The sequence below is a fragment of the Gekko japonicus genome, unplaced genomic scaffold (assembly GCF_001447785.1).
Source record: "Gekko japonicus isolate JY-2015 unplaced genomic scaffold, Gekko_japonicus_V1.1 scaffold2929, whole genome shotgun sequence".
NCBI classification, from domain to species: domain Eukaryota; kingdom Metazoa; phylum Chordata; class Lepidosauria; order Squamata; family Gekkonidae; genus Gekko; species Gekko japonicus.
In genome coordinates, this window is record NW_015176535.1 from 170,751 (window position 1) to 185,239 (window position 14,489).

Consider the following 14,489-nt stretch of genomic DNA (forward strand, 5'->3'; position numbering starts at 1 on the left):
ATAATCGGCAAATTACATTTTTCAATTTTGAGTGTCCTTGATTCAGTGGACTGATTCATGTTTACTCACTGGCCAATCTCAGCTAGATTTATCCACATCCGCTTGCCATGCATACAACCCAACACTGTTAGCATCTAGTCTTTCCCCTGGATTTTTACCCCATAGTGATACAAGGTTGGATCCGGAACACCCTTGCACCAAGTCTTCCTGCAACACTGAAAAGCTTCTTTTAACAAAGCCAGACTTTTCTCCAGCAGAAAAAAACCCCACTATTGGAAATAGCCTCTTGTTTGAAGGCAGACTTAGCAGAACAGTCATAGGATCAACACACACAGGTCACAAAGAGGGAAATATGTGCTTTTTTAATTATTTTCCAATCTTGCCTAGTCTTGCATGAAAGACTAGTAGTCCACTGTACAACGAAAGATCGTTTCAGGTGGGTAGCAGTTACACAAATGCTGAATAATACACTTCCGGTGCACTTTACAGCTCGATTTTCCTGGTAAAATGGTAGACTCACCTTGCAAATGATCACAAAAGTGGACTGAAAGTGCATTATTCAAGTGTGAAAGCACGTTTAGTCTGCAGTGGTAAAACAAAATCCGAGCCCAGTAGCACCTTGAAGACCAACAACGTTGTCCAAGGAGATGGAAGTGAGCATTGTCTGATGAAGTGAGTATTGACTCACAGAAACTTAAACCCTGGCCAGTGTTGGTCTTTAAGATGCTACTGGACTAGCATTTTATTGGACAACCAAAATACCATTTCAGAATCTACCTTGCACTGCCCTGTCAACCTTTCAATCAGATTCCCCCAAAATCTAGCTGTTTCACTGACAAGTGGCATACCCAGAATATAAGCTTGAATGGGCTGAATGCTAAAGGCTGAGTCTGTGGTGGCTGAGAGAGTAAGGATAATGTAGCAGAGATTCTCTGTAGTGTGCGGATCATTTTCCGAATTCCCCCACTTTCATTTTCAGTGGCATCCTTTCATCTTGCTGTCGTGAAATTGAAACAAGATGCTTGCTGCTGCACAGGTTCTGTTGTTCACAGCTCTGCTGGTGCATTTTGAGATAGACCTCAACCCTCCAGGTACGACGACAGACCAAGGTGCGAGAGGAAACAAGCTGATACATGTCAGTCACAGTAAGCCACACAACATACTTTTAATGGCAAGAAACGTAGCGTCTTTCCAACATACGTCATAAGGTGTTTGGAGGGTTTTTTTAATTAAAATATCAAGATTAAATTTTCAGTGTAGCAAAGTACACTTCCAGTAACTAAATGTTTTTTTAAAAAAGTTAACTTTCACCCTAAAGCACAGAGGAAAAAAATGTCTTCCAGTTTCTGGCATGATTCACTTAACACAACATGGTAAGACTCAACGGAAGAATCAAAGGCTGGCGTGCTGAGCGAGGAATGTTCTTATTCTTTGTAAAAGCTCTTTCTTTACGCTGTCAGGTACCAAAGCTGAAATACAAACAGGAAAGAGCCGGGGAGAGAAAACATTATTATTATTATCCTGTTGTCACTGCATTATTTTCTATGGATGTAATATCATTTTTCGGCATTGTATCTACTCTGCGTCATGTATTAATATGCCATGCTTGCTCAGATTGTGTAGTCCTGGTCCTGGTGCCTGGCTTATTAGATGTCTCAGCATATTGATTGCATTGACTTAACATGGCACAATTCGCTTGTGAGAAAGTGAATTGTGTCTCAGTGAGAAAGGCGGACTATAAATAAAGGAAATAAGTAAAATAAAAATAAGATAAGTGAAACATGTGCCACTACTGAAAACCCCCAACCTCTGGTTGCCCCCTTACTTCTGAAGGTGGGAAGGCAGAGATAGCAAGCCTTGAGAGGCAGCTCTTAACTGGCAGGCTTGACAATATGGGAGGAGGTGGTCCTTCAGGTATCATGGCCCCAAGCCATTTAGGTCTTTAAAGGTAAAAACCAGCACTTTGATGCTGTATCTTAGCTTTGATGGACACAGACGGATCCAGCTATGCTCCGGACTGCACTGTAAAGGATCCCCCCACCCTGGTTTTGCTGTTTGCTACACCTGCAGAACTGAGGGGAGGGGGGGAATCAAGTACCTGGCAGTTCACCACGAGCCTACATTCAACATGCTGAACCATAATTCCTTTTCCGCAAGGGCTCCATGTTTTTGCAATTCTCCCCTGAGAACATGTCCCATTCCTAATGTCCTGGCCCCACTGGTGGACCTCCTGATGGCACCTGGTATTTTTGGCCGCTGTGTGACAGAGTGTTGGACTAGATGGGCCTTTGGCCTGATCCAACATTAGCATCTCTTATGTTCTTATAACAGCCCACAAATGTCTAGAAGAACCTTTTTATGGTATGGTTGACACAGACATTCATGGGCTGGACCCTGAAAGCCCAGTCTGATGTCACCTGGTATTTTTGGCCACTGTGTGACAGAGTGTTGGACTAGATGGGCCATTGGCCTGATCCAACATTGGCTTCTCTTAATCCCCCGGGGAGTGACACTCTCCAGCAGAAGGAGCCTTTTCCTGACAGACAGCCTCTCGCATCTGGGGAAGGCAGCTTGTGCTAAAGGAAAGTAAATCCAATGCATTTACTGCTGCTCATTGTGTACTTGTTTGCTTGGATTGATATCCTGCCCTCTCCGCAAGCAGGCTCAGGGCGGGTCACAACAGTTTGAACAACAATACAGTAATAAATGCACATTAAAATTTTAAATCAACAGCACCGACTCTTTATTTCTTGCGTCCACCAGCTCCTCCCAACAGAGCCCATTCAGTGGATGCCAAGACAGTTTTTTTATAAGGAGGATTCATACAAGGGAAGCTCACCTGGCCAGTGTGAGCAGGGGAGGCCAGGGTCTTCAGGTGTCTGCCGTCTCAACCAAAGGCCTGGCAGAAGACCTCCGTTTTACAGGCCCTGCGGAATTGCACTAAATCCCGCAGGGCCCTGATCTCGAGTGGGAGCCTGTTCCACCAGGCTGGGGCCAGGACAGAAAATGCCCTGATCGAGGCTAAGCGGACATCTTTCGGGCCAGGGACTACCAGCAGATGTTGCTCAGCAGGGCACATAAAGGGAGAGGCGGTCCCGCAGGTGTGTTGGTCCCAGGCTGCATAGGTATTATCTGTTCTGGCTGTATGTTTTTCTTTTTTTAGAAACAATTTTTGTGTTAATCACGCCAATGGTTTTTATTTGCTGTGGCCTGGCTTGGGTTCCTTTGAACGAAAGGCAGGATACAGATTCCAAATAAAAATTTAACTGGAATGATATTTCTAGCTCCTTTGCAAAAGGGGGTGGGGGTTCTTTTAAGGACTTTCAGTTAATTGCCAAGAAAATTAAACTCCTGTGAAAAGGTTGCAGTACATGAATCATGATGAAAGAGGAGGCTCTCCTAGCCTTACAATAATCACACTGTGTTGCATTCTCCCTTTGTCATAAGCATAATTTGGGGTAGAATAGAAATAAATGCTGTATATGTTGGTGTAGACTTGAGGACAGCTCCAGTAATTCTCTTACCTCTGCCTTTTGGAGTGATTTCTGCCACCAAATCATCAACAGTAACATGTTCTAGTCCTTTCTCTTTGATGACATCTAAAACGAGAGAGAGGTAACAGACTCACCATTTTAGAACTTCGAAACAGGCACTCCTCATCGAGCTGAATGTACCCAATGGGATTTTGGACCTGGACCTGTTGAACAGCAGCCCTCACCTCATCTTGCTACCTGGCAAAAGAATTTCTGAAACTGCCCTCTTGGGTTCCCTCCTCCCTCTCAGATTATCTTCGTCCCACACTTTCCTCTTCAGCAACAACCATGGGGAACATTATCCTCGGTGCCTACGTAATGCTACACTGGGGTTCACAAGAAAATGGGAGGAGATAATTTGATTGAGAGGAAAAGGGAATGGAAGCAAGTGAGCCTACAGGGTGCTCCTGATGTCTTAAGCACTGTCAAGAGGGATGCATATTGGCTTAGAAAGGCTAAGAGACAGAGGAGCCGACAGAAGGCAAAGATAATAGGATCAGCTACCACATACATTGTTGGGTGTGACAGCATTTGCTCTCCACTTACTCTTTCGGAGTGCTAAATCTTGGAGGAGGAACCTCAAGCAAGATAACACTATAGCCAATGGGTCAAATCCTACCCCTCCTTTTCACAAATGCCAGAAGCCCCATCTTCAGGCAGTGGAGGCTCTGTTACTGCAGGAGGGGCACCACACGAACACAGGAGTCTGCCTCATACTGAAAGGGGAGGGGCTGTGGCTCAGTGGTAGAGCATCTGCTTTGCATGCAGTTGATCCCACGTCCAGACCCCGGTAACTCCAGTTAAAAAAGGAACAGGCAGTAGATGACAAATACCTGAGTCCCTGAAGAGCCAATCTGGGTAGACAATACTGACTCTGATGGACCAAGAGTCTGATTCAGTAGAAGGCAGCTTCATGTGTTCATACGAATCAAATCCTTGGTCCATCAAGGTCAAAAGTGTCTACTCAGACTGGCAGTGGCTCTCCAGGGTCTCAGGCACAGGGCTTTCACATCACCTACTGCCTGGTCCTTTCAACTGGATATGGTGGGGATTGAACCTGGGACCTTCTGCATGATGTTCTCCCACTGCGATTCTCTACCATTGAGCCACAGCCCATGCTTCCTCCTCTCCTTTGCAGCCTCCCATTTTCATGGCTTTTAAAGTCCATAGGGACCTATGTCACCTTCTGCTGGTGCTGCACAGGATCCAATCCCATATATACTTTAATTTAGCGTGTTAAGCACAGAGTACTTTGGAGTCGAAGATATGAAGCAAAGAAATACTGAAACATATGTCCTATTTTTTTCACAGTAGTTCATAGTTATTGGCTATTCATTTATATTCTCTTCTGGAATCAAACTGAAGCAAAGAAATATTGTCCTATTTTTTCACAGTAGTTCATGGTTATTGACTATTCATTTATATTCTCTTCTGGAATCAAGAATGGTTCTACAAGGCATTGGGTTTGAAATGCCGTATCTGAGCCTTTGTAAAACACGCAACTACATTTCAGTCCGTCAGCATCTAAAATGAACTTTGCAAATTCTTATTTCCCCATGGATTCATGACTTAGATCTGTCAACAGGTGTAAGGTCATGGGAATCAACTGAAGGTTACCTTTACAGTGTGCCTTTAACTGGTCTTTCCAGCCACATTCAATTAACTTGGCTCTTAGTAATTCTTTAAGGCTGGGGGAAAACACACACACACACACAAAGTTAGAGACCTGCTAAGCAACATAATGCATTTCTTAAAACAATCAGTTAACACAGGCAATCAAGCAAAAGTTTTACTGATCTTGATTTCCCAGTGATTGGGGGGGATTAACAAGCATTCTACAGAATTGTAATTCAATTTAAAAATAAAGGGAATAATGATTAAAAGGAATACTTGACCTTTTGAATCTGCACTCTTTCTATTCTACCTGTTAGGAAGTTAAAACTGATTTGCCAACCTGGCCAGACAAACAAAGGTAAAACAAAACTCCTCCGTATTTGATACAGATTGCTGTCCAAGACTTTTGGGCCATCAAACTTAAAAACAAATAAGGATAAGGATACAGATTGTCCGGAGGACTGGACATGGATGAAAAGCTGGGCTAGAAATGTTAAAATAAATTCCAGAGTAGGTCAACTGCTGCATGAGCTTTGGTTATCGTGAGCTTCTTCAAGTTTTCTTAAACTTGATAGCTAATGGAAAGCCTTGATTTACAAATACCTCCTATCAAAATCTGCATTCTCCATGTGATATACAGCCACTGAAACATGTGGATGTTTTTCACAATGTCCGCCGCACACACACACCTGCCCCCAGATGGCCTTCTGGTCTGATTAAGCATAGTTATTTTTATCATACAGTGAGAATGTAACTGACACAATATATTCATACAGCAGGGATGAGAAAGCCCACGTACCGTTCTCGCTCTCCCGTTTCAATTAGTTTTTGGTTAATAGTTGCTCTCATCTGTGCATCTTTGTTCATTTTTTTTCAAGTCTGTATACACGAAACAGGTCTAATAAAAACAAAAATCCAAGATCAAAATTGTTGCCAAAGAACACCAGTGATGAACTTCCATCCCAAGCTAGGGGGGCATGCACTTATGAGCCAGCAAGCCTAAGGCACCCCACTAACCATGTTTTGTGTCTAGCCAGGGGTGTGACAAATCTCTTATCTTTGCTGGGATTGCAAAGACAGTCTGTAAAGCCAGCGGTAAGCTTCCCCATAAGACTGGTGGTTGTGTTCAGTTCCATGGGTCACACACCGCGCAAGCGTGCTCTGAGATTCTCTACTGTGTGCTTGCAACGGTTTGCTTTGTACAGCCAGATACAGCAATAAAACAATGCTCGCCACTGATCTTTCTGCAAATGTGAGGCAACAGCATCTGTTGATTAGTTAGGAATAATAAAAAACGGTTTCTAGATGCGAACAGTGAGGCCACACACCAGTACAATCCTAAACACAGTTGCATACTTCTAAACAGACTGGGAAGTCAATGGGCTTAAAGGGCTGTGACTCTGTTGATGATCACACTGCTAATTTACTCTGGCTCTGCTTAGAGATAAAACAGATTTCTGCTTTTCTCACTACATGCCTACTATGCCAGATCACTTTATTGAAGGCATGCAGTATAATTCTGTGTGTTCCTTACGAGTCCCACTGTGTTAGACTGGCCCCACATGTTATGTGCTGTCAAGGTCCTGCCGACTTATGGCAACCCAATGAATTAATGACCTCCAAAATGCCCTGTCATTAACAGCCTTGCTCAGGTCTTGCAAGCTGAAGGCCGTGGCTTCCTTGACTGAGTCAATCCACCTCACCTCTTTTCCCATTGCCTTCAATTTCTCCTAACATTATTGTGTTTTCCAGTGGCGTCTTCTCATAAGGTGACCAAAGTACGAGCGCCTCAGTTTAGACGTTTTAGCTCCTAGGGAGAGTTCAGGCTAGATTTGATCTAGAACCCACTTATCCTTGTTGAGGATCCCACTGCACTGTTACCAGCCTTCATGTCGACTTTTCAGCCTATACAGGGGCATCTTTGTTCTATAATTTTTTTCCCCTTTGGTACTAATCCTCAGACATGTTTCCTGGGATCCAAGCCTGCAGTCCTATTGGTACTTCCGTGCGCCTGGGTGTTTAGTCATGCCGGCCACATGACCACGGAAAATGTCTTCGGACAGCGCTGGCTCTTCGGCTTTGAAACGGAGATGCGCACCGCAACCCTAGAGTCGGATTCGACTGGCTTTCGAGCAAGGGGACCTTTACCTTTTAATGCCCACTGAACAAAACTGTGAGTAAACATGCAGATGCTTGCATTTAGTTCAGTGAGACGACTTACCATGCAACCCAAAACAAAGTTACATCCTTATAACTCCACTGAAGTAAACTGGCTTAGGAGGATGTGCCTTTGCTTCGTACTGCACCATGTCTCCCAAGAAAGCATACACAGGATCACAAACGTGGCAGCTGTCAAGTTCTCGCCTGATGCCCCATTTTCTTTATTCATTTTCAGGGGTACCTGAAATAAACTCAGACCCGCGCACTCTTTGATGTAATATGACTACAATGTTTTCTAGTGTCTCTGCTCTAGTCAACGATCAGTGTTGGGGGAACCAGGGCTGGCTGTCAAGGCCTGTTTCTCTCATCCAGGAATTCTGCATCTCAGATCTTATTTTTACATCCTTTGCACACTGCCTTTCTCCAAAAGGGAACCCAGAGTGGCTCACATCATTCTCCTCTCCTCCACTTTCCCCTGGGAGGTAGATCAGGCCAAGGGTATGTGACTGGCCCACGATCCCCCAGCGAGCTTCCAGGGCACGAGTGGGGATTTGAACTTGGGGTCTCCCAAATCCTATTCTGACACTCTGACAACGATTACACCACACTGGGTCTCATTTCAGATTTTTTTAAAAAATCACATATTCTTTGACACCGCTATGGTACCTGAAGCTTGATAAGTTCCTCTGCCTTTCAGTGCCAAAACTTTCTTACTAAATTGTATAAAGGCAGTTGATGTAGCTAAGCACTGCTGAACAGCAGCAAGACAAAATACACTCTTAACCAAACTGACAGGTTAAGAAAGTTTGGTAATGTAATTAGAATGGCAGAACTAATAGCACTGAAGTGAAGTAAACCTGTTAAATTCGGGAAAGCCAGCCGGCAACTGCTGCTATAGAAAAACAGGTGGTGGTAGTAGTAGTAGTAGATTGGATTTATACCCTGCCCTTCACTCAGAGTGGAGGAAGAGATTGGATTTATACCCTGCCCTTCACTACCCAAAGGTGTCTCAGAGCGGCTTACAAACTCCTTTCCCTTCCCCTCCCCACAACAGACACTCTGTGAGCAATGTTCTCTCTAAGCTATGGAATTTTGTGAGCAAAAATTCTACTTTGTGAGCCACTGGCATTAAAGTTGTGAGCGAGTGATTTGGCTCCTGCATCAATTATTTTGTTCTGGATCCATCCTTTCTGAGCTAAGACAAAAATGTGTGAGCCAGAGGCTAAAAAACTGTGAGCTAGCTCACACTAACTCAGCTTAGAGGGAACACTGCCTGTGAGGTAGGTGGGGCTGAGAGAGCTCTGACAGAAACTGTTCTTTTTCAAGGACAGCTCTTATCAGAACTATGACTTACCCAAGGTCATCCAGCAGGTGCAAGTGGAGGAGTGGGGAATCAAACTTGGTTCTCCCAGGTTAGAGTCTGTGCACTTAACCACTACACCAAACTGGCTTACAAACGCCTTTCCCTTCCCAGAACAGACACCCTGTGAGGTAGGTGGGGCTGGGAGCGTTTGAGTTTGGCTATAGTGTTATCTATGTGTGCTTACAGTATCTACTGTGTTTAATGTGTTTTACTAAATTTAATGTATTTGCAAGTGTATTTTATAGTACACTATTATTTTTCTCTAAAGTTAATAAACTCAGCTTGTGAGAGGAGGACAGACAGATAAAAGCCATGTTAAAACTTACATTTTTTAAAAGAAGGAACCCACAGAATACTGCTTCCTACAAGATTTCAAACACCAGCGTGGGCCGATAATCTCAATCTCACCGCTGCTTCTGCCAAGGAAGAGGATAAAAATATTTTTTTAGTAATAGATTGATTTCATTGATGTTTGCACACGCCGTCACTTCACGGTGTAAACGTCTTCTGGCTTGGCTCTGCTGGGGTCACTACACAGAGGCAGGCAATGTTACACCACCTTTATTACTCTCTTGCATTCTGCCATTGAAAATCCCACGGGGTTGCCATAAGTCGTTTTTGACTTGACAGCACTTTCCACTATGACCAAATTAGACCCAGAAAGAAAAACAGGTCCAAAGTAACCCACAGTACAGTCCTAATTCCACAGCAGGCAATGGTTTTAGAAAGGTTTAGGACTGCACTGGTAGCTTGGCCCATCCACTGTTTAGGTAGCCTGGCCCATCCACTGTTCCCCGGAAGGCCAGATAATAAAACTGAAGCTCAAATACTTTGGCCACCAAATGAGAAGGGAGCACTCACTGGAGAAGACCCTGATGCTGGGAAAGATTGAGGGTCAAAGAAGACGGGGACGGCAAAGGATGAGATGGTTGGACAGTGTCATCGATGCAACGAACATGAAATTGAGTCAACTTCAGAGGACGGCGGAAGACAGGAGGGCCTGGCGGGAGCTGGTCCATGGGGTCGCGAAGAGTCGGACTCGACTGTGCGACTGAACAACAACAAGGACTGCACTGCCAGTCAACTATAGGGCCTAGTGGGGAACTTGACACGACCCCCATCCATGACAGCGTTGTTGTTTTTGGCCTTCAAGTCACAGCTGACTTATGGCGACCCCGTAGGGTTTCCAAGGCTAGAGAAGTTCAGAGGTGGTTTGCCATCGCCTGCCTCTGTGTCGCGGCTCTGGTATTCCTTGGACGTCTCCTATCCAAATACGTGCCAGGTCCAACCCTGATTAGCTTCCAAGATCTGACAGGACCGGGCTAGCCTGGACCACCCAGGTCAGGGTATACTGCTTCAGTATCCCAGATAGATTTTAAAATTATGTTTCCTCCTAAACCTTTTCTGCAGTTGCAAACACAGTAGCCCTAAGAGGACTTGGCAGACTAAACAGAAAAGGCTAACACACGATAAGACATGGTCAACCATCGTAGAAATATGTGACTGGAGACAGAGTAATGGGCACTTCTCCTTGCTACAGCTAAGGCTGACAGTATTACTACTTAGATCGAGATGGGTTGCCGTGTTAAGTCTGTCTAGAGCAATAGAAAAGATCAAGAGTCCAGTAGCACCTTAAAGACCAGCAAAATATGTGGCAGGGGATGAGTGACGAAGAAGTGCGTAGTGACTCATGATGAAAGCTCATACCCAGCCACATATTTTCTTGGTCTTTAAGGTGCTCCTGGACTCTTGCTCTTTTCTAGTATTACTCCTTGAGATTCTCTGATGCTGCTTTCCCATTTAAAAATGCCCCAAATTATTTTCAAAAGCCTGTCCCTATCTGTTTGCTCACAAGTCAGTACTGTCCAGGACCCCAAGTCTAGGACTATGTAGACAGCCATTATTTGTGCTCGCCATGCCTCCCTTTTCTAGGTCTTCGGGCACTGAGAACCTGAGAAGAATCAGACTAACTTTGCCCTGGTCTTTGGGGCAGGCCAAAGCAGCCCGAACGCTTTGTTCCTCTTCTGCATGCAACAGATCCAGCACCAAGCTCACAAAGGCTGCAACCCTAAGCACACTGACTAGGGAGTAAGCCCCACTGAATGCACTAGGGTTTACTCCTGGGTATGCATGCTTAGGATCGCACCATAAGGCTTCTGCTGTCCCTCACGTCCTGCAGACACGCAAAGAAAACTTGGGAGAGATGTTGCATCCTGATGGAAAGGTCAGAAACAGCACAAGGAACTTGAATCATTTGGATTCAGGGGAAAGGAGGACTGGTGGTCTTCTATGAAAAGAAAAAAGCACCTAGCAAAAACAGGGGGGGATTCTTGAACTGGGAATGTGGCTGGCCGTGGCTGAATTCAGCCATGCTTGGTGGTGGAAAGCGCCATCAAGTCACAGCTGACATATGCCGATCCCTCATGGGGGTTTCAAGGCAAGAGATCTTCAGAGATGATTTATCATTGCCTGCCTCTGCATCGTGACCCTGGTATTCCTTGGAGGTCTCCAAATATTGACCAGGACCAACCCTGCTTAGATTCTCAGAGCTGACAGGATCAGGCTAACCTCAGCCATCCAGGCTTACTCACAAGTAAATGTGCAAAACACCTCTGACACTAATGCTATTTGTTCCCTCTGCTAGCCAAATCTACGGATTGCAGGGACCCAGCCTTTTCTTAAACCAGAGTGGAGGAAGCACTGCCCTTTGTGTTGCAAACCAAGTTCTCCCGAATATATCTACACTTTACAGATTTGCTTTGGACAACGCCAGGATTCACACATTTAACATAGCCGTTGCCTTTTTCAAAATAACCTGCAGTCTCATAAGAAGATACGGTGAGAGCTGGATCAGACCAGCAGCCTGTCAAGGCCAGGCCACCAGCCTGTTTCCCAAAAGGGGCAACAAGATGCCGCAACACAGTCAGAGCTCAAAGCTTCCCCCTGTTCTTGCCTCAGCAACGGGCATCCTGAGGAATACTGCATCTGAACATGGAGGTTTCATGTATTCATCACCATTTTGAACAGCCACTGACGACATGAAGGTGGCCTATACTACCAAAGACCAATAAGAGATCTAATAGCCCCCCCCCCTTTAAAATTAAATTAGTGGCAGGGAGTTCCACAAGTCAGTTTCACCCTTTGCAAAGAAGACTTTTTTTTGCCTCTACATGCCCATGAGTTTTGGCTATTTGGGGAGGAGAGCAGCGTTCTGTCTATCCACCTCCTCTGCACCATGCCTGATTTTATAAATCTCCATCCCCGCCTTCCTCCCTCGAGAAAGGGGGGCAATCCTCCCTCCCTTCTTGTTGCGTTCCATTGTCCAAACCTCTTGGAAGCGAGGGGACGGGACGGGACTCTCCCCCTTTTCGTTTGCTTTCACAACTGCCTTCAGCAAAGCGCAAGTTCCACACCGCATTCCCAGCCTACTTCTGAAATTCCTAATCATGCAGACGCAGAAGAACTCACCGCTGTCCTGAGCTGCGGTTACCCAATTCAGGAACTGCAAGTCAAAGACACACCCCTTCCCCACCATCCCTGGGAATGGCAAAAGCAGCACGTCCAAAAAAGGGATCCAAAACGCGAATCGGGCAACTCCTCTCTCCGTTGGTCAGGCGAGGAAGGGAGGCGCCTCCAGCCCAAGGAGCCGAATGCCCGAGTTGAGAGAGGCGCCCGGCGCTCCCACCCGCCGCCGATGGCCGGGAAACCTTACCCTGCGGGACGGCTTCCTTTCACTGCCTTCTCCTCCGAAGCCACCACGACCCGAACTCCGTCCCGACACCGTCGCTGTCTCCAGGACACCCGAGGCTTAACCCTATTAAAAAGGGGGGGGGGAATACAAGCCCGTACTCAATTCGTGCAGAGATACTTGGGAACTGTAGTCCTTGAACAGCTATTTTTTACTCCCGCTCTCCTCAACTGAACCACAACTCCCAGCATGCTCCGTCCGCCCTTCGCGCTCCTCTGCAGTCCCACCAAAGCAAAACTACGCGTCCCAGAATGCCTTTCTGCTCTTTATACCTGTCTCGCTCGGCCCGGTACAACTAAAGGCGTCGTTCTTCCTCCAGCTCAGGTCCTTCTCAGAGACAGAACCACGCGGTTCTCACAGCCCGCTTCGGAAACTACTCCTCCCGGCATGCCTCGCGAACCTCCTATTACCCAGCAGCCCTAGCGGCGGATCCGATGTCCGGAGCGCTCTCCTGAGCCTCCGGGGAAGCTTCGGAAACTTTCGCTTCGCCGCCGGAACTTGGTTCGGCGCCAGCAGCAGCGAGAGGCATGGAGGCGGCGGCGGCGGCGCATTGCTCGCTGCGCGTCCAGCGGCTGCTGCTCGACCCCAAGTTCGAAGGCTACAAGCTGTCTCTGGAGCCGCTGGCCTGTTACCAAGTGCCGCTCGAGTCGCGTGAGTGCCGCGGCCGCGGGGAGAGGAGCGGAGTGGTTAGAGCGCACGCGGGGGCGGGGGCGGGCTACGCTCTGGGAGAACAGGGTTCGAATCCCCGCTCCGCGGCTTTCGACCAGTCCCGCACCGCTCAGCCTTACCTGCCTTGCAGGTCTGTTGTGAGAATAAAATGGACGCGGTATCGCCCCGGTTGCTCTCCCTCTCTCACTCTACTGGACTTAACTTCACGGGGCCGTTGCATTGATGAGGGTGTGCTCTGGTTAGAGCGTTAGACAAGGGCTGGGAAGACCCAGGTTCAAAAACCCACTTCTGCCAGGGAAGCTTTCTGGGGAATCTTGGCCCAGTCGCAGACTGTCAGCCCAACCCACCTCACGGGGTTGTTGTGAGCTACTCTGGGTCCCCATCGGTGAGAGGACAAAGTGGGGTATACATGAAGTAGGTTGTGCAGAAGGGATTATCCTGCACTAGACTCTGTCGTGAGTATGAAGCAGAGTGAGAGTGACTGTGGGCCAGTAACTCTCCCTAGATCTAACCCACCCCAGTGGGTTGCTGTGACTAGGATAAAATGGAAGAGGGGTGACTTCGGGCGAATCACAGCCTAACCTACCTCACCAGAGGAAGGAAGTGCAGCAGGTGTGTTGCCCTGATGAACTGCTTGATGGAAGGGTGGTGGACAGAGAGGCCTGATCCCTGATGGCATCATAAAGGGATATCTGTGATGTCCGGGCAGGAGAATCATAGAATCATGGAGTTGGAAGAGACCTCCGGGGTCATCTAGTCCAACCCCCTGCACAAAGCAGGAAATTCACAAATACCTCCCCCCCACACACGCACCCCCAGTGATTGCTGTTCCACGCCCAGAAGATGACAAAAAACCTCCAGGATTTCCAGCCAAACTGGTCTGGAGAAAAATTGCTTCCTGTCTGAAAAGCAGCTAGGCGTTCTGTTCTCTCCCGCTGTGGCTAGATCCAGATGAGAGGCCCCCCCCTCCCTCAGGCTTCCAGTGGGCATTGGGTCTTGCCAAGTAAAGCCCGGAGGAACCAGGCATTTCTCTGCGGTGTTCTGATCCCGCTGGCTCTTCCCTTTCTTCTTGCCTTGCAAGCCCATTAGAGGAAGGCCCTGCTTCTAGCCCTCTCTCCCCCTGATCACTTTCATCTGAGAGCCCTTGTCAAGCTGAAAGACAGCAGAGAATCTCCTCCCCATTTGTAACAAAAGCTAATAAAGTAGAGTTTATTTTTTTAAATCTGAGTTGTGAACCAATCTTGGCTGAACAGCAGGATGAAAACATATCACACATGAAGTTGCCTTACACTAACTTTGGACCTTTATTCTGTCCAGCCCCAACTGGCACCATGCAAACAAAAAGGCATCTTTTCTGCACCTAACCGTTTACCTGGATCCGTCTGTATGGAAATCTTGTGCT

At 46.9% G+C, this 14,489-nt stretch overlaps 2 protein-coding genes across 3 annotated transcripts in view; one reads left to right on the plus strand and one right to left on the minus strand.

Moving 5' to 3' along the window:
- Positions 1-711: 711 nt before the first annotated feature.
- ENY2 (enhancer of yellow 2 homolog (Drosophila)) lies at positions 712-12,484 on the minus strand. 2 transcript variants are annotated; one of them, XM_015427442.1, is made up of 6 exons: positions 12,383-12,484; positions 8,997-9,086; positions 5,947-6,045; positions 5,151-5,221; positions 3,525-3,599; positions 712-1,469 (listed from the first exon to the last, which is right to left on the minus strand). In XM_015427442.1, the coding sequence occupies exons 3-6, from the start codon at positions 6,012-6,014 to the stop codon at positions 1,393-1,395; spliced, it is 291 nt and encodes a 96-aa protein (XP_015282928.1). In that variant the 5' UTR covers positions 6,015-6,045; positions 8,997-9,086; positions 12,383-12,484; the 3' UTR covers positions 712-1,392. The 2 variants fall into 2 exon arrangements, with proteins under 2 accessions (XP_015282928.1, XP_015282929.1); XM_015427443.1 differs by lacking the exon at positions 12,383-12,484 and adding an exon at positions 12,139-12,155.
- A 343-nt stretch (positions 12,485-12,827) lies between these two features.
- NUDCD1 (NudC domain containing 1) overlaps positions 12,828-14,489 on the plus strand; it is a gene marked incomplete at its 3' end in the record, with an annotated part of 12,566 nt that continues 10,904 nt past the window's right edge. The window contains exon 1 of the mRNA XM_015427441.1: positions 12,828-13,069. Within this exon, the coding sequence (XP_015282927.1) occupies positions 12,946-13,069 (124 nt within the window). The remainder of the gene's footprint in view (positions 13,070-14,489) is intronic.

What these genes read in the sequence shown, in the direction of transcription:
- ENY2 (XM_015427442.1), bottom strand. Translation starts at nt 6,014, where the DNA reads ATGAACAAAGATGCACAGATGAGAGCAACTATTAACCAAAAACTAATT. An exon ending in GAAACGGGAGAGCGAGAACG is followed by an intron (nt 5,222 to 5,946) that starts GTACGTGGGCTT and finishes GTTTTCCCCCAG; the next exon opens with CCTTAAAGAATTACTAAGAG. An exon ending in GTTAAAGGCACACTGTAAAG is followed by an intron (nt 3,600 to 5,150) that starts GTAACCTTCAGT and finishes CTCTCGTTTTAG; the next exon opens with ATGTCATCAAAGAGAAAGGA.